Source organism: Strix uralensis, chromosome 6, assembly GCF_047716275.1.
Source record: "Strix uralensis isolate ZFMK-TIS-50842 chromosome 6, bStrUra1, whole genome shotgun sequence".
NCBI lineage: Eukaryota > Metazoa > Chordata > Aves > Strigiformes > Strigidae > Strix > Strix uralensis.
The window spans coordinates 13824369-13850693 of record NC_133977.1 but is presented as its reverse complement, the minus strand read 5'-3'; the positions used below and the strand labels follow the sequence as shown (position 1 = coordinate 13850693).

General features: G+C 42.3%; 1 protein-coding gene across 2 annotated transcripts in view; it reads right to left on the bottom strand.

The window, feature by feature from the left end:
- The window catches only part of PLCL1 (phospholipase C like 1 (inactive)), a 210287-nt gene extending 185816 nt beyond the window's left edge, over positions 1–24471 (bottom strand). Inside the window, exon 1 of one of the 2 annotated variants that reach the window (XM_074872787.1) lies at positions 24003–24471. In XM_074872787.1, the coding sequence (XP_074728888.1) occupies positions 24003–24275 (273 nt within the window). In that variant the 5' untranslated portion in view covers positions 24276–24471. Of the gene's footprint in view, positions 1–23516; positions 23566–24002 lie in introns of those variants that run through there. The other variant, XM_074872788.1, reaches the window with a different exon arrangement.
- Between the last annotated feature and the right edge of the window lie 1854 nt (positions 24472–26325).

Sequence of the window (26325 nt, the reverse complement as noted above, 5' to 3'; positions counted from 1 at the left end):
CAAAGGTTTTGCTAAATGAGGGTATTTTAATACAAACAATATCCATGAAAAGCTTGAAGGATTTAATTTGTAACCAAGCCTGCTGTTATCTCTACTTCCTACTTTCACAACAAAATTGACAAAATGAAGACAGAAAGAGGAAACAATAATTCATCCATTAGCTTTAAGACCTCTCTAGACCTTGGAAGAATCACTGAGACAGTATTTAGAGGAAGGTCCCACCCAGCACAAGAAAAGTTGGCCTCTTCAACGCCTCTAAAAACAGAGCTAGAGAAAAGGAAGCAATCAATTTCCATTGATAATTACAAGATAAACAGAAATCAAACATTTTCTTTGTGTTTTCAGTTAATTGGATTTTTAAAATATCTTAATATGAAATAACAAGCTAAAATACATCTTATCCAAATTCTAGCTGTGTAAGAGAACTATTCATTGCATCTAAACTTAATTTGACCCAATGGTTTCTACTGGACAGGACAGGAATTACCAGCAAACTAACCCAAGGGAGGGTGTTTGTTCTAAACCATCACACTCTGTTAAATTTATGGTCACACTAGTCAGGAAAGCGGTGCATTGCTTTACAGTACTGCTTTGCAGTAGGAAGTCCATTTGACATCTGAAATTTTGTAGCTCCCAGGGAAAGAGGGAAAGCATGTTAGCCTCCTTTATTTGGAATTGGAAGACTGTCATAAAATGTTCTGCAGTAGTGTGTTGCTTAACAAAGATGCAATAAAAATATTTAGAGATTCAACCATTACAACACTTGAATCATCAGAAAATAGCTAGCATAAAACAAAGCATCTGGAAGGAGAGTGAGCGAAAGGACATTTCAGTACATAAACTCTGTGGTTAGGGCAAACATAGCAACTCTACAGCAAGAAGAAAATCAAGGCAATTGGGATGGTCATTATAAGTCACTGAGAAATAAATTAGCGTAAGAAAGATAAAAAATGACACTTTTGAATAAACATCCTCTGAAAATTAGAGGTGGAAGTCATTTAAGTCATTGTGCAGAACAAGAAGTTTTGAGGAATGAACACAACCAAGTGTCCTATATGCCTTGCCCCGTATCTCCACAGCAACATCCTCTGCCTCCATGTCCTCCTTTGCTTACAACTGCAAGTCCCTACCCATGAGAGACTGAAGTTGCTCCTCAAATATCCTCAACAACCCACCACATCTCCTCACGCTCTGCAGGACTGGCCATCCCACCGCAGGAGGGAGAGCACCAACACACAGCTCCCTAGGCAGCCTCCCCACCCAAGTGAGGAGCCACAGGAACTCTGCCAGAAGTTACGAACTCTGCAGCACCCGCCTCTCTGCCAGCATCGGCAGCGAGTTCAAAAGGACACTCACAGAGTTAGCAACCAGACCTTGGCAAGAAAATCATGCTTAGAATATTATGCAATATGCATCTTGCACAGCTTTTCCTTACATGATCCAAGTATGATAATCAGAAATGAAAAAACAGTTCCCACAGTGAAACCCTGCAAAAAATATGTCCCCTTGATTACCTGAATTGTTGTAACAGCCACTTAACAAAAAAAAAAAAAATCAACTGGTAACTAGAAATTGCAGATAGGACTTGAGAATTTCTTGGCCTTAAATAACGTGCCGATGTCAAAAATTAGTAATAGGAAGTTAGTTATGAATAATTCACCTTCATAAGAAGCACCACAGTTACAGCCCTGTCACTCAAATTAAAGTAGCAGTTAAAACTTTTTTATATGCTCTAACCTCATACCTACACCATTTGCTTCTTCAAAGGAAAAAAGAACCAAGAAATCTACTTTTATTTTTACTAGTTATATGTCACTACTGGAATAGACTGGGGAAAGTGTTTTGGGAAGGGGCTTGCTTTAGTTGATACTTCTTCACCTTTTAAAAAAAGAAATGAGAGCTTTTACATGCAAAAACACTCAGGAGAATAAGTGTCAGGAAGAAATTAAACCCAAGCTCAAACTGCAGAATTTTCAATTCTCACTACTACTGACACTAAACTATAACCTCCAGACCTGGGTTTTGATTTATGTGGAAAAAAAGAACAGGTGTTGCAAATGCACGTAGGCTTAAACATCTCTGCGTGCTGGCCTACTGTGTACGTACAGAAGATGACTTGCTATTGAAGGCCACCTATACCTTAAATAAATCTGCAGAGCAAGATGATGAGTACAGAGAATTAGGTTGTTACAGTAAAAATATTTCAGCACTTGGTGCTACAGGCCCTGGTCAATGTTTCTGTCAAGCAAGCTCTGCTCCAAACAAGTCCAGAGATGAGAAAATAAAACAAGAGCAGTACACTGTGTGTGATACTTCACTCCCACTTTTGTACATCTCAGTCGCTTCAGGCAGAGTAGCCAGACTGTGTACTTCTGTATATGCTGTGGGAAGCGGTGATACAAGGGAAAACACAGCACTGAATCCTTCCTTCTCTCCAGGAGGCCCAGGCAGGATCTGGCTCACAGCAATGTTCAACCACAATCCTGCAATTAGTTACATGTACATTTAGCTTGCCATTATTAAGGGTCTTGCTGATACATGGCAGGAAAATGATGGGCTCACAGGATCACAGAGTTAATGGGTCTGAAGAAAACTTACAACTGAGAAAGAATACAATTTATTGTTATTTCTTTCATCAACCAGTTCATGCCATGGAAGTACCACTTCAACACTCAAAACCCACTGAAACCTGGACTACACTAATTGAGCCCTCCCAGTGCTTTTCATGTATCTTGTAATTACACCTTTTAAATGAGATTATTTTTCAGTGAGATCTTATTTAGATGTGACAACCGACTAAAATAAAGATTTTTCAGTAGACCAAACTGTCTCATAGATAAAAGAATCTTTGAACAATAAAACAGGTTACCAATTCAGAATCTGTATATTCTGGCAATATATACAATTATATCTGATACATAACATGCAATATCCAGAACAATGGCTGCTTGGTGCCCAAGACCAAGCATATTTCTCTTGGTGGTCTGTGGGAGAAGGTTTTACCACCCTGAAAGTCTTAAGAGTTTTGAGAAAGTAATCCACCTTTTCTATAGAAACACATATGTCAAAGTATTTTGCAAAAGCAGCAGGAATAGCTGTTTCACAGACAGCAGATTTCCGTTCCCGTGGTTGTAACCTTATAAAACAATATATATTTGAAAAATAAAACAGAGCTACACAGATTTGAAGTGTACTCTCTGACTTTTGGTAATAGTAGCCTCTAAGGAATGATACTTTTGCCTGGCTGCAGAAGTGATCATTCTGAAATCCCTTTCCATTTGTATCCAAAGTAAACCTCTTAGGAAAGTTTATTTCCCCTCCTAAAAACTTCAGGTTGAGACTTCTTTAGCACTTGTCAAACACATTATTCAAGTAACTCATTACATTGTTCAATCACTGCAGCTCTTACAATTGTTTTCTATAAAACTGATTAGCATAATACTACCTGCATCCTTCAGTTATTTTCCTCATCCATTAAGGATGGATAATTTATATCTGAAAATATTTTTGGCCTAGTATTTTTCTTCATAGTCAAAAATTATAATTTATAGGACCCATAAAATATAACACAATTTGGAGGCTTCTTTCCAAAATAATAGAGTATTAACAGTGCTGGCAAATTCCAAAAGGGATACAGGAAGACAACTAAATTCATCTTTGACACAACTCTACAGGGCAGAATGAAATGATGGGCAGTTCTGATTCCCTACACTGCAGCAGGAGGTCTCGATTTCAGGAACTGGCAATCAAGAGTGTGTCTGTGAAATGCCTTTTCCCCTCAGTTCCATCCTTTCCTTGGGTGGTTTTCAGCACATTCACAGAAGCCTTGTTCCTCACAGAGAGAGGGATTTTACATTGACATCATAATCCTTCAAAGAAAAAAAAAAAGTAAAAGAAGGGGAGGGGGGAGGCACTTCCTTTCAAAGCAACAAACTGAGTAGTTAAGACTTGAGAAATAGAATTAAAACCATGAGACAGGAAGAGGATTGGCTCTCGAGTGAAGGATTCCCGAAAAGCCAAGAAATTCAGTTTCTTGCAAGTCCTCTGTCAAGAGTTATTTATGACCTGCCTGGATTGTCACACTGCCACACTGTATACAGCAGCTCCAGGAGGGGAGGGGAAGTACAAAAGGAAGGTACCCAACCTGGCAAGAACATATAGAATCCAGCAGAGCAGACCAAATTCCAAGGTGAAATTTCTTCAGCCTTGCCAAAAAAAAAAAAAAAAGGAGGTATTTCCAGTAACTGACTTCAGTAAAATGGTAGAGAACAATGAAGGTGAGAAAGTGTCATTATTCCACTGAAAAAGGAAAATTCTGGGGCTAAAGGGTTTCCATCAGTCTGGAAAAATAAGAAACCTAAATAGCTTCAGGACACAGTCCAGCAAAACGGGAATACTGAATACTAACGAGGATCAGCATCCAAGACTCTTCAGCTTTTTGTGTTAGTTGCTAAAGTAATGTGTATATAATCTCCATCCTTATATTCAAAAAGGAATAATCATTTGCAGAAAGATAACAAGACATAAATATACTAAGATTTAAAACCAACTGTTGCTATAAGAGTAACTAACAACTTGTCACACACGCAATATTTGTCATATTTATGACAAAGGTGTTAACATCAATTTCAGTAAAAGCTATTCCGAAGGGAGCAATGCTTTTCCCCCGCTGGGTGCCGCAGATTGGACAGCCGTGACCAGCAGGGAGGCTGGCTATCCAGGCTGGGGCTGCAGCCAAGCAGCCCAGCACAAGAGACATTGCATCCTCTTTAACCTCACTGTTAGCAAACACAAGAGAGAAAAATCTGACATCCTCAAAGATGGATGGAGAAGAAAAAAATAATTTAATTTCTGTTCTAATATAGTGGACTTAAAAGTCTCATCCTTCTGGAGAGTGATGCTCCTTCATCGCAAAGACTCCCTTTCTCATTCAGTAAAGGAATCTCTTTGCTGTCTTTTCTGTGCTTTCTCCCTTTTTTCTCCAACCCTCAATTTTTCATCAGTATTGTAACCATACTGCTTTTTGAAAAGAAGCTTATAAAAAAACCCTGAACTTTTATTGTACTGCATAGTGTCCTTATAAATATTAAAATTAGGCAGTGTCTGCCTGTCTTTCTCTTACCATCAATCTTAAATGCACACAAAGCATTTTATCTTTTGTCCAACACCTTGTATTCCTTCCCAAAAAAGACAAAGCATGGGGTTTTCGTCTCTGAAATTATTGTTACACACTTGAACTAAAGACTCACCACTACATTATCATGGCAACAAAAACAGTATTGCTTTAAACAGTACCACAGGGTAAAAGAAATAAACACAGTAACTCCTACATGATCCAAAGTTGGTTTTCGTGCAGAAACTATCATTCCATATTCTGAAGTCTTGGGAAACTGTTAGAGCCTACTACAGAAAGAGTAATCATAGCTCCATACTTTTGTCAAGTATAACACAAGTATTTAAAAGCATGATTAAAAAAAAACCAAACAAAACAAACAAAAACCACAGAACACACAAATACTCAAAAAGTCTGTTGACAACACGATATTGTCACTCTTACTAGGCCACTGTTAGCGCCACAGTGAATAGATCCCACAAGTTTTGGCAAACCCTGATATTGTAACAGTGGTACAAGGTGATCTCAGGCAGAACCCTGAAAGCACCAAGAACTGGTTCGATACTTAAATTTTGAACTATTTAGGGACAGCACAGAAAACTGACTTACCAGCTAAATGCATGAAGTCACATCATATGTTACTGAGAGTTGAACCTGCACTAGCAGGGAATCACAATGACAGTAAACTAAAAGCACTATTTTTACAGACAGTCATCAAATGGGATTGAATCTGGACTTTTATGTGTGGTTTTTATACCTGTAGTCAATTTGTCTTCCATTTCCTAGGAATTTTGCAGTGTAGGCAAGGCCACAGATCAAAATCGGGGGGCAGATTCTGAGTTGACAGTAACAAAGTTATGGTAGATAGTGAGTAAAAAAATTAAGAAATAGAGTCAAAATTCACAAGTTGATCAACACAGCTGTGGCTTGATCAGCCATTTGGAAAACAGTGAGCACATTCTCAATAATTTCAAAGCAGGATAGATTTAATTCCAACATTCAGAGCAAAAAAACATTACTATGTGAACAAAAGGTTGCAAATGTACATTTTTTAACTTGACAATGTAGTTAATGATCTTCGCCATTAACTGATGACCGTTTGCTTTGCAATAAAATAAAATGTTCTATTTTTAAGTGGCAAGATAAGATTGAAAAAATAGGAAAGAGCAGAAATTTGGCCATAAAATGAGGTAAAGCAGCTATTTAAAAATGGCTGGCAGACTCTGACAAAGGTTAGAAATACTTAGTCAAGGCCTCATTAAGTCACACTGCAAGCTTTCTCCACTGCTCCCGTGCTCTACACATGCAGCCTATTCTCCCGAGCTGGCAGACACATTCAATGATGCCAGCCTCCTCTGTTCCCGGCTTTTAACACCAGATGTTGGCTTCACAGAACGGACAAAGTATAGATAAACAGGATGAAGCTTTCACATACAAATTACCCTTACTTACAGAAAAAAATTTATAGGAGAAATGTTATTCAAAAATTTGAACTGGATTCATGACACACTTCCCCTTCCCTGTGCAAAGGAAGGATTTTGCAGGTCCATCACAACCTTTGTAGTCTATATAATAGATACTCCAATACCATCCTGTATCTCCCTGCATTTTGGCAATAATAGATACTCCAACATCATCCTGAATCCCCGTTTTGGCTCCAAGCATACACTACAGTAATACAAGCAGCATATTTATATAGGTTTACATGGGAAAGGTCCCTGCACTTAACTGTACAAGCTCTGCTTTCTCTTCTGGCAAAATAGTGATTCCCCTACAAGCACACTACGGCACATCCCACAACATAGTCTGAAGTGAGCAGGAGAAGGGAATTATTTCCCAGGCTAGTCTCCTCCAACTCTCTGAATGCTTCTAGGTACAGTTATTTGGCAGTTAAACTTTTCTTCTTGCTTTTCACACCTCCCAGAACAAAGTACAGTGGTGTCCTCAGGGAAGAAGGCACTCAGACAGATCTGTAAAACCAGATAGGAATCCATTGCTGTAAGGAGTCAATTAATTAAGCAGCTAGGCATGGCTGGAAGTAACCTGCTGGGAGACACAGTGGTAAACTTCTCAGGTAGTATACAAACGATGAAGAAAAAAAACCTAGGGCAGTCAACAGCAAAGGAAGCATTAATCATTATTATCACTGGAAACATCATGAAGCTTATCTTAAAAGTTAAACAACCACTTGAGAAGAGCAGCAATTCTCCCTAGTGCATTGCCTGGATTATTTTGCTGCTATTGATCACTAAATCATCACAGGAAGAGAGAAAAGCTTGGCATTCTTTGGTTGGTAGTGGCTCATCTGGCATCATTAGAAGCTCATTTAACAGTAAAGTGTCCAGCCCTCTCAGGTCCTTCCAGAAGGATGCTTAATACCTCCCTGATGCCTGGAGTTCTAAATGCTAGTCAAGTTAGCTTCTCCAGTCTTTTCTAGAAGGGGTTTAAAATTATAATTGCAGTAGAACTGCCACTACCAATATAACTGAGTGTGACAGGTGCCCCAAATACTTCCTTGACATAGTAAAATCTGTTATACGGCAATGGCAAAACACTAAAAAAAAAAAAACCAAAAACAGGCAAAAAATAAAAAAAAAATTTTAAAAAAACAACAAAAGAAACAAACAAAACCCATAGTATTTTCAAAAACACGTAAGAGGGAGGAAATCTTCAAGTTTTGCAACAGAGCAAAATCTGGTGGACAGACTGATGAGTAGCCAAGATCACTAACTGAGAAATAACTGGTGATATCAAGTTACATAAACATTCAGCGTGTTTACATCTGTTCTACAATATTATTCTTCCATATTATTTACCTCCATATTTGCATTCATCCATTAATTACTGTATTGGAGCATAATAAACCCAAAGGGGTAATGCAATGTTACACCCAAACACTGCCTATGGATTCAGATATCAACCTATAACTGGAAACCTACAAAGCTCCCGAAGAGAATCATAGAATCATTCAGGTTGGAAAAGACCCTTGGGATCATCGTGTCCAACCATCAGCCCTGCTCTACAAAGTTCTCCCCTATACCATATCCCCCAGCATCTCATCTAAATGACCTTTAAACACATCCAGGATGGTGACTCCACCACCTCCCTGGGCAGCCTATTCCACTCTCTGACCACTCTTTCTGTGAAAATTTTTTTCCTAATGTCCAGTCTAAACCTCCCCTGTTGCAGTTTAAAGCCATTCCCTCTTGTTCTGTCACTAATTACCTGTGAGAAGAGACCAGCACCAACCTCTCTACAATGTTCTTTCAGGTAAGTGTAGAGAGTGATGAGGTCTCCCCTCAGCCTTCTCTTCATCAAACTGAAGAGTCCCAGCTCTCTCAATCTCTCCTCATAGGATTTATTCTCCAGGTCCTTCACCAGCTTCGTTGCTCTCCTCTGCACTCATTCCAGCACCTCAATATCTCTCTCGTATTGAGGTGCCCAAAACTGGACACAATACTCAAGGTGTGGCCTCACCAGTGCAGAGTACAGGGGGACTATCACCTCCCTACTTCTGCTGGTCACACTATTTCTAATACAAGCCAGGATGCTGTTGGCTTTCTTGGCCACCTGGGCACACTGCTGGCTCGTGTTCAGCTGCTTGTCAATTAGAACCCCCAGGTCCTTTTCTTCCAGACAGCTCTCCAGCCACACCTCCCCAAGCCTGTAGCGATGCATGGGGTTGTTGTGGCCCAAGTGCAGGATCTTTTCATCTCGTTAATGTTGGCCCACCAATCCAATCTATCCAAGTCTCTCTGTAGAGCCTCCCTATCTTCATGCAGATCGACACTCCCGCTTAACTTGGTGTCATCTGCAAACTTACTGATGATACACTCTATGTCCTTATCAAGACATCAAGACATCAATAAAGATGTTAAACAGAAATGGTTCCAGCACCAAGCCCTGAGGAACACCACTTGTGACCAGCCACCAGCTCGATTTAGCTCCATTGACCACCACTCTCTGGGACTGTCCATCCAGCCAGTGCTTGATCCAGCAGACCGTACACTCATCCATGCCATGGGCAGCCAGTTTTTCCTAGGAGAATTCTATGGGGCACTGTGTCAAATGCTTTTTGAAAATTCAGGTAGACAATATCCACTGTGAACAACCACTAAAAATACAGATAGGCATGAAAACCAACCACACACACAAAAAACCCCACCAAAAAAACCCCAGATTCATGTACTGGTTTATTAATTCAACAGTATAGTTGACACTTTCTATACACAGTCAGGAAAATTAAAGAACAATTTCCACTATCCAAACTGCAAGTAACTGGTGTTTTCCCACAGGGGACATTCATTGCTCCTATCCTGAGAGATATCGTTCATTTACAACAGCCAGTATTCAGCACTCATGAAGATAACATTCACTTCTGATACCAAGAGTTTTGCCAAAGACGCCCAAATAGTCTTTTCTACCTAAATACAGTATGGATCAAATCCTACTTCAGTGCCACAGGCCTAAGTATAAATGAATATCAGGATAAATGAAATCTCAGGCCTGCAACACCTCTGTGTAGGCAATTCTGTTGGCACAAGGGAGTGCTCTGTATTGCAGTTTGCCACAGCAGCACAAGATAATCCGCGCCTCTCTTCCTCCTCAGAGAGCAACACAAACAGCAGCTTTTTACAGAAACCACCAGCTCAGGCTGAAGGTAAGCACACCAGTTTTCCAGTAAACACACCACCCTATTGATGCGATGTTTGCTGTTTTGCATTCACTGATCATTCTGACACTTTTGTTTATCTCCATCTTCCAAGAAAAGGGCCCTTGGACTTTGTCCACACAGAAAATTTATTTTAATTAAGAACTAATGCAAATCGCTATATAGACAACCTAGTATCAGCATTAGTTTTAGCTAAATCCTGATGACTGTCAGTTTAAATTTAAGATTTGTCTACATGCAACTTTTTTTAAAAAATCCTTCTGAATAAACCATTTTAATTTGTATTTACAGTAGGCCAAAAAGAGAAGGAGATAGCTAAAAAAAAAGTACTCGCAGTATAGGCAAGTTATTTGTATCTCTGCTGCAATGCTGACTTAAGTCTTTTTCTCCTTTTTAAAAGAAGTTGTATTTTGCAATAATTACCAAGTTTAGCTCTTGGGTTCACTAAAGGAAACAACATTACCCTTTCTCACTGCTAAAACTCTGTAATAATGCAAAATTTAGCTTAAGAAGTCAATTTAACATGTTCTGTGAATTTCTACTAGCAGGCAAAGTATATGTATGTAATATGTACATAGGTAGATGGATGGGAAGATAACAAACTGAGCAAGTGGAACTATATTCTTTAGAACATACAGATATCCAGACATGTAAACACTTCAGTGTTTTCCTTGAATGATATTTGGAGAACTGTGCAATATGTGCTCCTGGCTGCAATATGCCACAACACAAGTTAGAGACATTCTGTGATCCCTGAGTAGGTGTACAGATAGGTAAACAAAGTAAATGGCATTAAAATCAATTAAAAAGTTCTGGATTATACCGCATCTACACCACACAAATGGCGCATCTCAGCAGGGTCATGTCTTTTGCCTCACAACGGTTCAAACAATACAGAAAATGTTGCAACCTTTTTAGGTTAGAAAGCCCATCTTTTCTCTCCTCGCTCAGTGAATGGAACACTGTGCCCACACTGTTCCTTTCAAATCCTCAAATTTCTAAAAACGATGCCAAATGCACTTGCAGTAGGATATAGCTCAGTTGATTCAAGCTGAGTATCTCTGGAGAAGTTAAAAGCTGGTCTGAAGGAAATATGCAGTTCCCTCTGAAGAGAAGGAATATGTGGAAACCAGACACCAGCTATATGCCAATTTTCTTAAGGAAACTAAGAAAAATGTATGGTCCTCTCCTATTTGGAAGACAAGGTACTGCTATAGGATCTGAGCATACTCTTAAGATTTGGGGTTTGTACTTCACAAAATATAAGTCCTGATTCTTTGAAAAGCAACAAAATTGCTCTTCTCCAGGTGCCATTAGGCACAGCCACCAGTGGGTACCAACAAGGTGCAGCTTCCCAGCACCTCACTTCTCCGCACTGCTCTGCAGTTCCTCTCCGTTTCTCTTTCAGTCTCATCTCTGCTTGGTAAATGGGATCATCCATCCAGCATCAGCTCACATATAAACACGAGTCTGGGCATTAGCCCTCAGAAAGGTGAGTTATTCGGGCAAAGGGACAGTCCTCAATGACTCTCCAGCAGTCACAAGATTTCATCACAAGTGCTTGTGTCAGCATTTCACAGCACATGGGACATGTTATAGTGAAAGACAGCCTTTACACATATCAAAGCAAATGAGGATTTTAATCCCATTTCATTAAATCAACCTTTTTTCCTATCACTTAAACTCTATCTGCTCCCCACACCCACACTCTCACAGCAAGGCTACTGAGCCAAAGCAAAGCATGCTGCTTAACACAGTCACATTTCACTTCCCAAAGCCAAAAAAATTTACTTATCCTCCCCCTCTACTGCTGCAACCCAGCTTCTTCTGCAGAAAGACACCACAGTCCTTGGACTGGTCTATGTAATCTATGCTCAGAATAAAAATATAACATAATTTAATTAATTATAATGGTTAAAAAAATGCAAGGCTTCAAAGTCGGGAGGTCTGGCTTGCAGGGAACACTCCTCTGTGGTGACCAAGGGTACCAGGAGAATGTCCTGAAGTCTATGAACAGGCTCTGATTTGATCTCAGTGAGATTTGGAACAGTCCATTTAAATTAATTACTTCTAAGCAGTATTCCTGTCCATCAGACTTGTGGCTCTCACCACTATGTATGAGGTGCCTCCGTTTCATCCATAAAGATGTAGGGAAAAAAAGTATTGAATAGGAACAGAATTGTTAATATGCATTCCACAGACCCCGCAGCAGCACTGCCAAGCAAATAACTCACAGCAAGTGCATTTGTTTATTAAGTCATTTTTTTTCTCAGCTCTAACAGCAACTTACTCTTTTTTTGTGTTTCTAATGAAAGCAACTGTTAATTGAAAACAATCCCCTAAAATTCATTCTTCAACAGTAATGTTGTTCACGTTTAAAGTAATAGTTTTGCCAAACCTCACCTAGCTCAAAGTAGGATCAACATAACAAAATTAACAAGATTTTAAGTCTTTAAGAGCCTGAAAAAGAACATTTCAAAGTAAAATGACAGATTTTAGTGATTGGGTATTTGTGTTCAACCCAATCCTTCCTCCATTGATGGCAATGGGAAAATTGCCACTGATTTCAGAGACTGCAGAAACTATGTTTATACTCAAAATCTGCATTGCTTCAGGGAGCAGCTGCCACTGTGAATCATAACACTCTGAGAAAGAAATACACAAGCTCTATATACTATGACTTGCATTTCTAAATCATACACAAGTACAACCAATTTTACATAACACTGGAAGACGAGACTTCTTTCAGGATACATCCATACATATTTCCCAGAACAAACCTGTCTTTACCCCAGCGCCGAGACTCAGGTGTTACCTGCTGAGCGAGGCCAGCCCCAGCAGATCTCACGCACAGCATTCCCACTGAAGGCTGCCAGCAGTCTCTGGGACTGGGCTCCATCTACCACAGAACAAAAAACATTTGCAGAAAGTCTTTTTTCATACATTTATCAAATTCCAACATCTGTTTTTTAGCCAGTGCTCACAGAATTTTTTATTACAGTATTTATATGAGGTAGCCTGGAGGTGTGTCATACTCCAATGGAATATAATTCTTATATTAAACTATTACCTTTGTTAAATTAATTTAATAAGATCCTACATAATCTCATTTGGAAAAAGAAAAGAGATCTTACAGTAATTCATTCATAGTGCTCTCTCCTGATAGCTCTGGCTTGAAGAGATCAGCAGTCACTTTAGCTGAGCAAAATGCAACTTCTTATCAGGTATTTATGAAAATTGTTATAAAATTAAATTAAAACAAACAACAACAACAACAACCCAAATCACATGCCTCTTCCAAACAAAAGTACAGCTTATAAAAAAATTTAATGCAAGAACCCAGAACTCATCTACATTGACAATGAGTTGTCTATGCTGTATGTTGCAAGTGTCTTAAGAGAAAACCTAATGTTAAGTAAAACATAATGCTTTTTATTCTTCTATGCAAATAGCAACAGTAGGCTAAAACTGACAGAACCCGCCAAGAATATCTCTCCTCTCAAAAAATTATCCTGACAACAAAAATTAAATTAAAACCCCACTGCAATATTAACTTACGATGGTAAAACTTGCCTAAGTGCTATGTGGATGTGGAAAGCTTAATAGGAGATGCCCGAACAACTTTGGAGTTGCCCCAGAATGGGTGGCGAGTTTCACTCAGGAAGAGATGGATGCAAGGAATTAGATTCAACCACAGAGCTGGCAAGAGCAGGACCGAGGCAGCCCTTGCTCATCCTCCTCTTGTTCCTTCCACCAGAGCTGCCGTAAGTGCTTGTGGCAAAAAAGACCCTCCGGCCTCCTGGCAGCTACCTTGCGCCCTCTTGCAGGCCCCACCACTCTACCCCAAAACTTTACATCATTCAGCCGCCACTCCCCTGAAATACCTATACACCTCTAGCTCTGTACATGCCCAAGACACCTCTACACCAGAGCAATTCAACTCAGGCAACAAAACTCTTACTTTTCCACCCTGCACGACTTTCCCTGCAGATGAGCTCAGCACTGAGTCTGCAAATGGGATCCCTGTGGCTGTGCTCCAAGCTCCTGCTCGAGCCCTGGTCACTGCCCTTTGCCTTGTCCCTACCCTGCTTGTGCACCCTTGGTTGGCTCCTGATTCCACTGCCCAAGCTCCCAGCCAGGCTCCTCAGTTCTATTTCAGCCTTGCCTGCTCCCTGTGACACCCTCCCCTCCCAGCAGCATATAATCCAGTTTTCTGCATTTCACTTGAGTTTCTTGACATGCTCTCACCCTGCTCTGCCCCATGGCTTTCCCAGTTAGTTGAGCACTAGCATCTGATTACTGATTCAGGAATTTTACTTCCTATTGCTATTTACTTCCTACCTTTTTCTCGCAAACATGGTCTAGCCAACATTCTCATGTGGTCACTACAGCACTTACGCCTCAAAATGTATTGACTTTGCAGTAGGATACACCATTTCAGAATTTCTTAAATTCATGGGGTCTTTTTCATCAATACTCCTGGCAGAAGTTTTTATTTGGTTGGTTGTTCTTTTGGTTTGTTTGGGTTTTTAAGTCCATACACTTTCTAGGAGATACATCAACACAAAACAGAGGAAGGTACACCAGCATACACAAAAGCAAGATGGATATAGCCATGTTGGCATAAGCAGTAGGCCTCTCTCAAACTGCAAATGCACCCTGCATTTTATTTAAGCAACTCCTTTTTTTGTGTTTTCCCCCATACTATCTGAAAGACCTAAATAAGATATAAAATTTTTGTAGTTTACAATCAAAACATATTAACAATCCATCAAAACTGTCTAATGAATTAAAAACATGCTATGCCTACCTATAATACAATACAGGTAATTAGATCCAAATTACGCTGGGAGGATCAATGCTCAACATAGCTTGACAGACTTTGGGTCCATAAAATAATAAACCATGAGCACTATGCTTTATCTGATTCTAGACTTATTTGAAAGGTATGTAATTAATCAACCAGCTTCATACTGAATAGATATCAAGAGATTCTTACTGCCCATTCAGAAGTTATATCCAAGTTACAAACAAGCTTACAGTAAAGAATGATTTTAGAGTCCTAATTATCCACCGCCCTGCTTCTTCTGTAGTCATTTACACCCATGCAAATCAATACATGACAACTTTGCAGTACTCAAACTAATTTCCACTTTGTATGAATCTCTGAACAAGGCACTGGGCAGCAAAGACATGCTCCTTTTGCCCCTCAAAGAAGTACCAAAGCAGCACGACACAGGTCAACCAGGAGGGGTGAGATCTAGCAGGATGGAGAACCTCACAGGATGGAGAACCTCGGGGGATAGTCAGTATGAATATAATGACAGTCCTCTGTAGCTGTTTTTGCTAAGATTATCCAAGACATGGTGTGAGTGTTAGTACTCCCCTGAGCATGCAACTCAGGAGGAAAATTAAACCTTCACAGTATACATTTACAACTAGAATATTTTTTAAAATATTCCCAGTTACAGTAGCAAAGTAGTAACACTGGTGTCAGTTACCTTTTAGACTTTGATGCACCTTTCAATAGGCATGTCACAATAACATTACTTGATGCATGCTGCCCAAAATAATCCCAAAACTAATTTTGTTGACATAAATGGCTCTGGAACAGGAATATTTTATCTCCGTTTGATTCCAGTTAATTAATTAAATTAGGGCCTGTACACAGTCTTAATGGTCGGAGACTTTCAGCTTAATAAATACACGTTTTAACAACGAACCACGACAAAATGAAGTCATTACAATCATCTCATTAATTTAAACACGTTTCAGGAAGGGGCTCAATAACCACTAAAACTGCAAATTTCTGACTTAGAGAGATTCCCCCAGAAGACAGTATACTACATAAGTAGTCTTCAAAACCAAAAATGTTTATAGTACAGAAAGATTTAAGAACAATGCATTGACTGTAAATACACTTCCACACCAATACATACAAAGATATCAGTTTTCAGAATTTGTTAGTATTTGGTAAAGGCACTTAGCCTTTTGCAGAACTTAACTTTTTAATCAAGTATGAGTAGTTCCTAAACTGTCATGCATGTCAAAACCTCCAATTCATATTGGCTAAAAGAAAAAAAAAAAAAGAGCTAGAATACATGTGCAATAAAAAGTTGTATCAATCATCATTCCCCATTTCTTAGAAAAATCACCAAGGTATTTCCAAGAATTACACCTACCAGGTGCATCCTGGAAAGAAAAAAATATGTTGATTATGTCTACGAGCATGATCAGCTAAATGTTTCACCACAGAGGATGCATTATTGCTTCTACAGTAACTGCCTGCATTTGCACATCTACTGTGGGGAAGGACAGAAAAAAAATATACCATTAATTCAAATAAAACATTTTTGTTACAGATGGAGTTGATCTCAGTGGAACTACAAAATTAATAAAATATGATCATAAGAAACAGGATTTGCATCTCTGCACAGATATGAATACTTAGTTTTATTAACAGCTGCTTAACACATTTGGAAAATAGTAGAAAGCATTCCTCCGCCACTGCTCTACTCACCAGCGCCATTACTCCAACAGAACATTATTTTCAATCATTATTTATGTACTTCTGCACAATAGTCTCTGTGCACATAACATACTTGAAAAACAAATCAACAAGTATCACCAACTTCATCTCTCCTTCCTGACCATAATAGCTCCTACCTCTTACCTAGAAAACCTATCAAACAACTTCCTGAAAAGACCTGCCACAACTTGTGTTTGCAGATCGCCAGACTTGCTGGTATCCTACAGAAAGGATATTGTTCACCAGTTTGAAAAAAGTCACCTTTAGGTAATTTCAGTGGAAGACATTCAAATAACCTTGACTATTATGATCCTGTATGGAAAGATACCACAAACACAATGCTATTATCCATTTCTACCCACATGTTTAATGAGATCACTAGTTGTGGTACATTATGTGCTATATGGAACCAATTGACAAGAAGACTACTCCGGAGTATAGCAGTCAGCATAACAGACAAATTTGCTATAAACTTTAATAGAAGCAATTTGCCCTGGATGTAGGTTGTTGCGGTTTGGGTTTTTTTTTTTTTTTAAAGTACTAACTAAAGTTTATACAAGTCAGCATAAAGGCTCCCGTTGATTTTTAAGAGATGTCTAGCCAGGTCTCAAGTTCTCTTTGAGTAGAAGTTAACTTAAATAACTTTTTACTTGAGTGCAGAGATGGCTGGAAGTAACCACCATTTTTAAAAAGGGAAAAAGGTCAGTCTCACCTCTGTGTCTGGCAAGATCATGGAGGAGAACCTCCTGGAAACTACACTAGGGGACATGGAAAATAAGGAGGTGATTGGGGCAGCCAACATGCTTTACTAAGGGCAAATCATGTCTAATTAATTTGGTGGGCTTCTACGATGGGATTACAGCACTGGTGACTAAGGGAAGAGCAACTGACATCATCTACCTGGACTTGTGCAAAGATTTTGACACTGTCCTGCGTGGCATCTTTGTCTCTACATTGGAGAGATATGGGTCTGACAGATGGACCACTCAGTGGATAAGGAACTGGCTGGATGGTCGCACTCAAAGGTCAACAGCTCAATGTCCAAGTGGAGAGCAGTGACGAGTGGCATTCGTCAGAGGTCGGTGTTGGGACCGGTGCTGTTTATCATCTTTGTTGGTGACATGGACAGTGGGATCAAGTGCACCCTCAGCAAGTTCACCGACAACCCCAAGCTGTGTGGTGCAGTCGACACGCTGGAGGGAAGGGATGTGCCATCCATAGGGACCTGGACAGGCTGGAGAGGTGGGACCGGGCGAACCTCATGAAGTTCAACAAGGCCAAGGGCAAGGTCCTGCACATGGGTCGGGGCAATCCCAAGCACAAAGACAGGCTGGGTGATGAGTGGACTGAGAACAGCCCTGCGGAGAAGGACTTGGGGGTACTGGTGGATGGAAAACTGACTGTGAGCCAGCAATGTGCACTCACAGCCCAGAAAGCCAACTGTGTCCTGGGCTGCATCAAGAGAAGTGTGGCCAGCAGGTCAAGGGAGGTAATCCTCCCCCTCTACTCTGTTCTCATGATACCCCACCTGCCAGTACTGTGTCCAGCTCTGGGGCCCCCAACACAAGAGGGACATGGACCTGCTCGAGCGGGTCCAGAGGAGGCCACGAAGATGATCAGGGGGCTGGAGCACCTCCCCTGTGAGGACAGGCTGAGAGAGTTGGGGTTGTTCAGGTTGGAGAAGAGGAGGCTCCAGGGAGACCTCATAGCAGCCTTCCAGTACTTAAAGGGGGTCTACAGGAAAGATGGGGAGGGACTCTGCATCAGGGAGTGTAGGGATAGGATGAGGGGTAATGGTTTTAAACTGAAAGAGGGTAGATTTAGATCAGATATGAGGAAGAAACTCTTTACTGTGAGGGTGATGAGGCACTGGCACAGGTTGCCCAGAGAAGCTGTGGCTGCCCCCTCCCTGGCAGTGTTCAAGGCCAGGTTGGTCGGGGCTTTGAACACCCTGGTCTAGTGGAAGGTGTCCCTGTCCATGGCAGGGGGTTTGGAACTAGATGATCTTTAAGGTCCCTTCCAACCCAAACCATTCTATGAATTGAAAATTATTGTATTTTGTGGCAAATCCAACCATCAGAAACAGGAAGCCTAAATTAAACAGGAAAAACTCTGAGAAATTGAATGGAAAGAAACCTTTGCCTATTATTCATAGATTGGCTTGGGCACAAGGTACATATTAAAATACTCAGTAGCAAGTATAAATGACTGTGGGCCTGCATAAGAGAAAAATCTCTGTAAGAAACTTTTCTGGCAAGACTTAGATCCCTGAAAGACCCGAAAAGCTAAGTGAGCCTTCAGGACAGCTTCATGGGACCCATATGCATAAATCCTGCACCTGAATCCCATTTTATACACTTAAGTCTTCGGTGGACTGTAGCAATGCAGACCACAAATAATTATTATTGATAACTTCACACAAAAAAATTGCACAAGACCTAATCCCTTCTCACTACAATGTTATCATCTTAGGCACAGCCATGTTGCTTTGTTTTCAGGGAAGAGGTAGAGATTAAACCCCAGTCTGAACTGCCTACCGCCCTCCATGAGAAAGTATCCCAGTGATAAACGCAACAGTTCTATAGAAAAACTGTCCATTTTCAGTGATACTAACTACTGGATATAATTCATTTGACAAAAGCAGGTCTACAACCAGTACAAGTTTTGTTCAAACCTGTCTTGAGTACATGCTTATGAAAAAACAGTGGTGTATGGAATACAGGTGCAGTGTTACGAAAATACACAGACTACAAACAGCTGTGCCACAGCAATCCAAAAAATATCTCCAAAATGCTTCTCTCTGTAAAGCTGGCCAAAAAAAAAAAAAAAATTACTTCTAATTAACCAATTAACAGAGAAAATTATTTTCATTTCTAAGAAATTTTTACACTAGCAATAATGGAAAACAGTCTTCTGTGACTCTTAAGAGTGTATATAAGTTTTTCTTAACAAATAGATACCGGGTTAGATAAAGGTCAATCTAGGCTGGTATCCCAGCTACAGGAGTACATGCATGGGGAGACATTTAAGAAGCTGGAAAGTACAAAGTAATCAATCCTCTGCTGTAGCTTCCCAGTGTTCAACTGCTTGCAGTTTGGGGACTTTCTAAGCCAGACACTTTAGGTGCATTGTGAGGCTCTCCTCCATCAGTTTGTCATTTTGAACCTGTTTGAACCCATTTGCATTTCTGACTGTCACAGCTTTCTGTGGCTAAGTGTACGATTTAATCACATGCTGCATCAGAAAATACTTTCATTTATTTTAAACCTGCTGCTATATATAACTATCACTGGGTTTCCCCTACTTCACGTTCTGTGACTATCAGTTTCCTGTTTCCCTCTCCACAGTGTTTGGAAATTTACATACATTAAAATATCACCCGCCAGTTACCTTTTTCCAGACCAGTCTGATGAATTTCTCATTTTGTGGCAGTCTTTCCAAGGCTAGGCATGTCATTTTTGTCCTTCTCTATACCTTTTCAGGCTCTACTGTAGTCTTTAATGTATTCTCTACCTAAGTATTTTCCTCCTTTTCTAGGGTACTTATCAATATGCCAAAGAATGCAGTTGTGGTAAAATCACCGCTGGGCTATCAACTAATTAATCATCTTTAATGAATCTTAATAATCTAAAACTATGACTATGTAAGTAGCAAGTATCTAAATATAAGCTTTCCCAGGAAAACGCTAAGTAAGAGTTACTGGAGAATCACTACAGTCCTGAAAAACTCTACTGTCTTCTGAAAAAAAGTCTTAAATAGTCATGTTGCATACACAGGTGTATCATGTATTTAAAACACTGAAATTCTGTCACTGCACTTCAGAACACAAGCTGAAAAAAAGTAAGCCTCATTCTTTTTCATTGTAAGTTTTGGGGTTTTTTAAACTAAAAATGTCACTAGGATAAATACAACTTCTTGAAACAAGACAGCTGGCTATCTTGATACACTTCCACCAATGAATTCAATTGCAACCCCCTAATCCTTGCAGTTCTTAGACTAGTAGTATATGACAGCAAGGACAGCTCAAGTGGCTTTTAAAGAAAAAAATCTGTGCATGAAACAGAGGCAAAAAGTCTTTGGAAGAACTTCAGTGGAAGGTCTCATAGCTCTACTGTGACTGAAGTTAAAGTCTGACTCTGCAGTTCCTACTTCAAGTTCATGTCATGGGCATAGTCTGCTGTTACTAACATAATACAGAGCTGCGTTATCTGCTCCAGCATCTTGACACAAAGATCCAGGAAGAAAAAAACCCACACAGTCCCAGAAGTTTGTATTGCATGCAAACAAAGCAGAGAGAGAAGCCTGATAAGAACTGACAGGGAAATATTTTGGTAAAAAGTTACAAAATATTTCAGTAAGCATTACATAACAAATTACACAGCCTTCCTACCCATTTATTAAAATGCTTGCATGTGGCAATGTCAGAAGGAACATGCCAGAAGGAAAACAACATCAGCCAACTCTGTTTAGAACCCCACGCAGGAAGGCTTCTAAACCATTACATGTAAAGAAAGAAGAAATCCAGTTCTTTGAGCACTGTCTTCAGTTCTCTTGACCTAAAGTGGTTGCACTTAACAATTTATTTGCACACAATTGGCCCTGGATTAAGCACAAGACAAAAAAAAAAGGAAATACTTGGCAAATAATTTAGCTAATGCATGGTGCACCTTTGGGCTTCTTTCAAAATGGGTGAAGTCCTATGCACTCATGCCCTTTCTCCATCTCCCAACCATTATACTCTGCTGACTGCAGGTTCCTCATGGCAAAAACCTTTTCTTGCTCCAGTTCTGTAGTAAGGCCATTTACATCTTCCTTGCATTAAAAAAAAACAAACCCCAAAACCCCAACAACTAATGCACATGTATTAGGGAAATTTTCTAAAGCACAAGAGCGGCTACAACTGCTTCTTATGAATGCTATTTCAAATTTACCTCACTCTACAAAGCTGTGAACATCAGCAGAGCAAAATGGGAATAAAAATATTCTGGCTACATTTTGTTCTTTTTATATAAATGAGTTCTCTTGTTTCTGAAGCCAAATATAGAGCACATGAATGCACTGAAGATTATCTAGAAGGGTTCATATTTTACTTGCTGTATATGCCAAATGTAATTTGCTGCAGGAAAAGTTTTTAAAGCAAGTCCCTGTTCAGTCCTTTATACTTCACAGTTACACTGTGCATGCCAAAACACTCCAATGTAAACAAGTCTGGCTTCCACTGGAATTGCTCTCTCAGATGCTAACCTTGAAACTTGCAGAGTTCTAAAAGATAGATGGGGAACAAAAAGCTGCTAAAAGTATACTTTGATCACCCAAATCTAGAGAATTTTAACTTTTTGCTTAATTCACCAAGACCACTCATGCTTAAAGTACACCTTTAAATAACTGGGAGACAAATGGGAAAACAGGGCAAGACTGTTCAACTCATGCAGAATAAAAGCTTGTCCTTACCGTACAACTTCCTTAGCTTTCTTAAACCCCCTTTTTCAGCTGGTAAGATCAGCTTAAAGTGATGGAATACTATTCTGACTATAGATTTATATGAACATACAGACTTTTTAGAGTAAAATAAATATAACATCGTAAAATTAATTCCCCTGCAAAACATACAGTGCTTAAGCAGAACTCCTGCATGTTCAAGTCCTGAAAAAACAGAAAAGGTAAAATAAATTAGGGGGTTTTTATCTTAATGACCCCTAAATTTGCGTTCAACACCTGATGAACATTTCCTAGGACATCAGAAAGTCCTGAAAGATGCAGACAAATAAATTATTTCATTCCTATCCCACATTAAAAGTATTTCCCACTCACTAGTATAATGCCAAAGGAAAACTGTAATTCAAAACACTTTTATACACCACTGAGACAACCTTGTGGGAATATAAACATAATGCTCTGTATGGGGTCCCAACAGTACACCTTAGAGATGCATACCCTGCCTATTCTCAAGTTCTGATAACATGGTTGTGTCTGATAGCAGGTATCTAATTTAACAACTAAATTTAAGATGAATTATGGTATTTTAATTTCCATTTCTATCATAAGACCATTCCAGACCCTTACAATGATTGGAATAATTTTCTAGTTTCCAGACAGGATCTATGCATAGGCATCCTTTGTTCTGAAGGCAATGCTGTCCTAGAAATCAAATTCTTCCTCATACAGTGTTCAATCCATTGACCTTATCGGCCCATCCTAGTTGTCCTTCTTTGCAGGTGCTCCAGTTTGAACGCACCGTTCCTAAGGACAGGAACCTGAGTTTACCCAGTATTTCAGATGAGGCCTTACCGGTTCCTTTTATAACAACATTAATACTTTATCTCTATCAGAAATCTCTCTGCTGATAAACACCATCCCAGGATGTATCTCAAGAAATTTCCTCCAGTTGGAACACAGATCATTATCACTCTCAGTAGTATTGCTAAATATCAACCTGTACTGAAAATGCTATTAAAACTTATCCACCATTTGTGACATTAAAACATATCCACCACACAGAACTGGTATAGTCTGTAAAAACAATGTGTTCTTTAAATCCAAGATTGTACATTTTTGAAACCTTCACACAACTCCAACAGAAAATACCATTTCCATACCAGAACACTTACACAACTTTGGTCCCGAGTTAGTAAAGCATTTATGCAACTTCAGACTGGAAGCATTCCCATCACATTCAGTGGATGCCTTTAGAAGGCTAAAACCACACTTCGATGCATTGTTGGATTTAATGGGTTAATATTTCAAGGTGGAACTTTCAAAGGATCCTCGAGGCTTTTTTGCACTTAACTACCTGGGTCTCCTCTGAACGTTAAAGCTCTAAATGCAAAAAGCAAGTTATTCTGTTTATCCATTCGTCCTTTGAATGGATATACCAAGCTCTAAGAGCTAAGCATGCGTTCTTCGCTTCTTGCCTTGAGCTAGAGTTCTGCCCAGTGCCTTCACACATTTACAGAAGTGAAGTCTCGTTTTCCACCGTTCTCCCGATGCCTTCCAAGTGCAAATCACTACAAGAGGCTCACTCGTGACCATATGCTAAATTAAGTTAGCCCCGGAGACTTCATTCATCGTTTCCCCAGAAACTAGCGATTAACCTACGTACTTGCAAGGAGATACCATTTAATTCGAAACCACATCGCTTATTCTTAAAAACTAAACTGGGAAAAAAACGCCGATAAACGTAATCATAAGGCCATTTTCCTTACCAGCTTATAACAAAGGCGGAGGCTGTTAAGATCGCGCCCGACCTGTTAATTTGACATCAAGGGTGTTAAACACACGGTGCTGCTCCGCACCGATCTGCCCCACTCTCCGTCTCCAAACACGCCTTCTGTTCATTTGTGACACTGCATATTTTGCTACTCAAAAGCAAAGAAAACCATCGCTGCTGAAGCTATTTATTCTACCTCCAGGTGCTTCATAAATATTAAATAAGAACAGATACGGGCTGCTACACAAAAACTTTACAACTCCGCGGGAGGCGGCCCCGCTGCGAAATTCCCAGGGCGCGCAGGAGAGCGGGCGGGACCCCGACCCCTCTCCCAGGAACAGCACCCCACCGGAGGCCCGCTCCGGAGCCCCCTCCCCCGGGGCCGACCGGCCGGGCCCCCGCCGCAGGGCGGCTTCAGCCCGGGCAGCCCGGCGGCGGCGGGACCCGCGGCAACTCCCCGGCCGGGGCGGCCCGCCCTTACCTTGATGATGCTGCTCCTCCGCGGGGTGGCCTTGGCCGCCTCCAGCAGGCAGGCGTCGGGGTCGGGCGCTGCCGCCGGCCCCAGGCTGCCGCCGGGGAAGCGCTCCGCGGTGCCGGCGGCCGAGACTCCGCTGCGGCGCTCCCGCCTCCTGCCCGCGGCCGCCGCCGGGGCGTCCAGCGAAGCCGGCTCGGGCTCCTCCTCGGCACGGTGAGCGGCGTCGGGAGGGGCACGGCCCGCCGCCGGCGGCTCTCGGCTGCCGGCAGCCTCTGCCATCGCCCCGCCGAGCGGTGTCAACTTCTCCGGGGCGCTGAGAGGGCGGCGGGGCGGGGGGGAACGGGACGGGCACAGACAGACGGACGGCGTCCCGCGGCGCTCCCCTCACGGCACGGCAGCGCCAACTTTCCCCGGAGGAGCCATCCCTGTCCCCCGCAGCTGAGGGTGCCTCGGCAGCCCCAGCGGGGCGGGGCGGGGCGGGGGGGCGGTGGCGGCGGGGCGGGGGGAGCGGGGCCGTGCGCCCGGCGGGGCGGCCGCGGGGAGCGCGCGCAGGAAGTGCCGCCGCCGCCGCACCGCTCTGTTGTGACAGGAGCCGGGCGTGTTTTGACAGAAGGCGTTGACGGACGGGGCGCCGGACCACTCAGCGCTGCGGCGGCCCCTCGGGGGGCGCCGCGGCGGCCAATAGCTTTAGTGAGGGGCGTGCCCGTGGGACGCCTGGATGGGCGTGCGGGGCGGTGCGCGGCCGAGGGGCAGGTAGCGCTGCGAGTTGGTCCGTGGTGGGGAGCTGCTAAACCTGGCCGCACCCACCGCAGCGCCGAGCACAAGGGCGCGGGAGGGGCCGCTCTGTTCCCTCCGTCCGTGGAGAGCGTGCGCGCGCGGCGGGAGTACCGCACGAGCGCTTCCCGGCGCGTATTCTAGGAGGGTTTGGGTTGTGAGGAGAGCGGCGTGAGGTTAAGTGCCCGTCAAGCCCGCAGCCCGCGTAGCTGCGGCGGCCCTCGTGTTAGCGCGGCTGGGGAGCGGCAGGGACGGTTAGCGGGGGAGCGCTGCCACCCCCAGCCGCAGGGCCGGCGTCGTGGAGGGGAACGCGGCGCTCAGGACCCGGTTGCTGAGGGCGGGCCGGCAGAGCGGGTGCGAGGCGTGAGCGGGGGCAGGTCTCGCAAAAGACGGCGAAGACTCGCGTCGGGACCCTCCGTCGCTTGCAAACGAGCCCCAAACAAGACAAGTCACGCGGGGCAGCGACTTCGCCGCCAGCTCGCTCCCCTCGGCTCGCTCCCCTCGCCGCCGGCCCAGGGCCGGGGCGCGAACCCGCCGCGCCCCTCGCAGCCCCGGGCCCCTCAGGTCCGCCGGCGCGCGGCGCCCGCCGTGGCAGGGCCAAGAGCGCCCCCTGGCGGCGCGGAGCTGCCGGCCGAACAAGCCGGGGCCGGTTCCTGCGGCCGGTCCGGGTGCGGCGCCTCAGCGGGAGGCGGGAAGAGGAGCCGCCTGGGAGAGGTTCTCTGGCAGCCGGGCCGGGAGCCGTGCTCAGCCACGAAGGGTTAGTGCGAGCGTGGTGCTGTCCTTCGCAATTCCTCGGGTGGTATTAGTGACAATGAGGTTATCTCCAGGGAGGCCTCGGGAAAGATGGGGTAATGGGGGGTGCAGCCCCGCTAAAAGCATAGGAGAGAGGAAAGCAGGACAGACACTTGAGGTAATACAGAAATGTGGAAAATAGGAGGGGTAGGGCTGGGCAAGCTGATAGTAGGGCAACAGGGGATGTAAGACTATTCAAAATTACAGTTGTTGGCTTTAAAGGTGGTAAGACTCAGTGGAAAATTTAGTCTCTCTCTGGTTTCTAAAGTAATGTCCTAACGAATGTCTTGGGCACCTGTCGGCAGTCAATGATTAAGCAGGAAAGAGTAAGAGGTAACCTCCCTGCCCCAGCCAGTCATTAACTACTAACAAATGCCTAACTACAGGATATAATTGCCACTTAAAGGAGGTTAAATTTTTCTGTATATATACAGTACATAACATTTATAATTCCATGTAAAAAACCCAAGTTCTGTCAAGGTTACTCAGCCATTTATCATGTTCAACACAGAGGGACAGATCTAAGTACCACTGAACTTTTTTTTCATGAGCTTCCATCTAAATTTGATGTAAAAAAATGTCATAATACATGTATACAATAGTAGTTTTGGTTTTTTCAGTGAGAAAGGCCACAAAATAAGTAACCCTAAAAGAAGATACAAAATATTCACATTGAAGAAACATTTATCTTAAAAAATACTGGAGAGAAAAGAGGGGTAACGAAGTGGAGGACTCAACCCCAGCCTGCATTGTACAAGAGAGA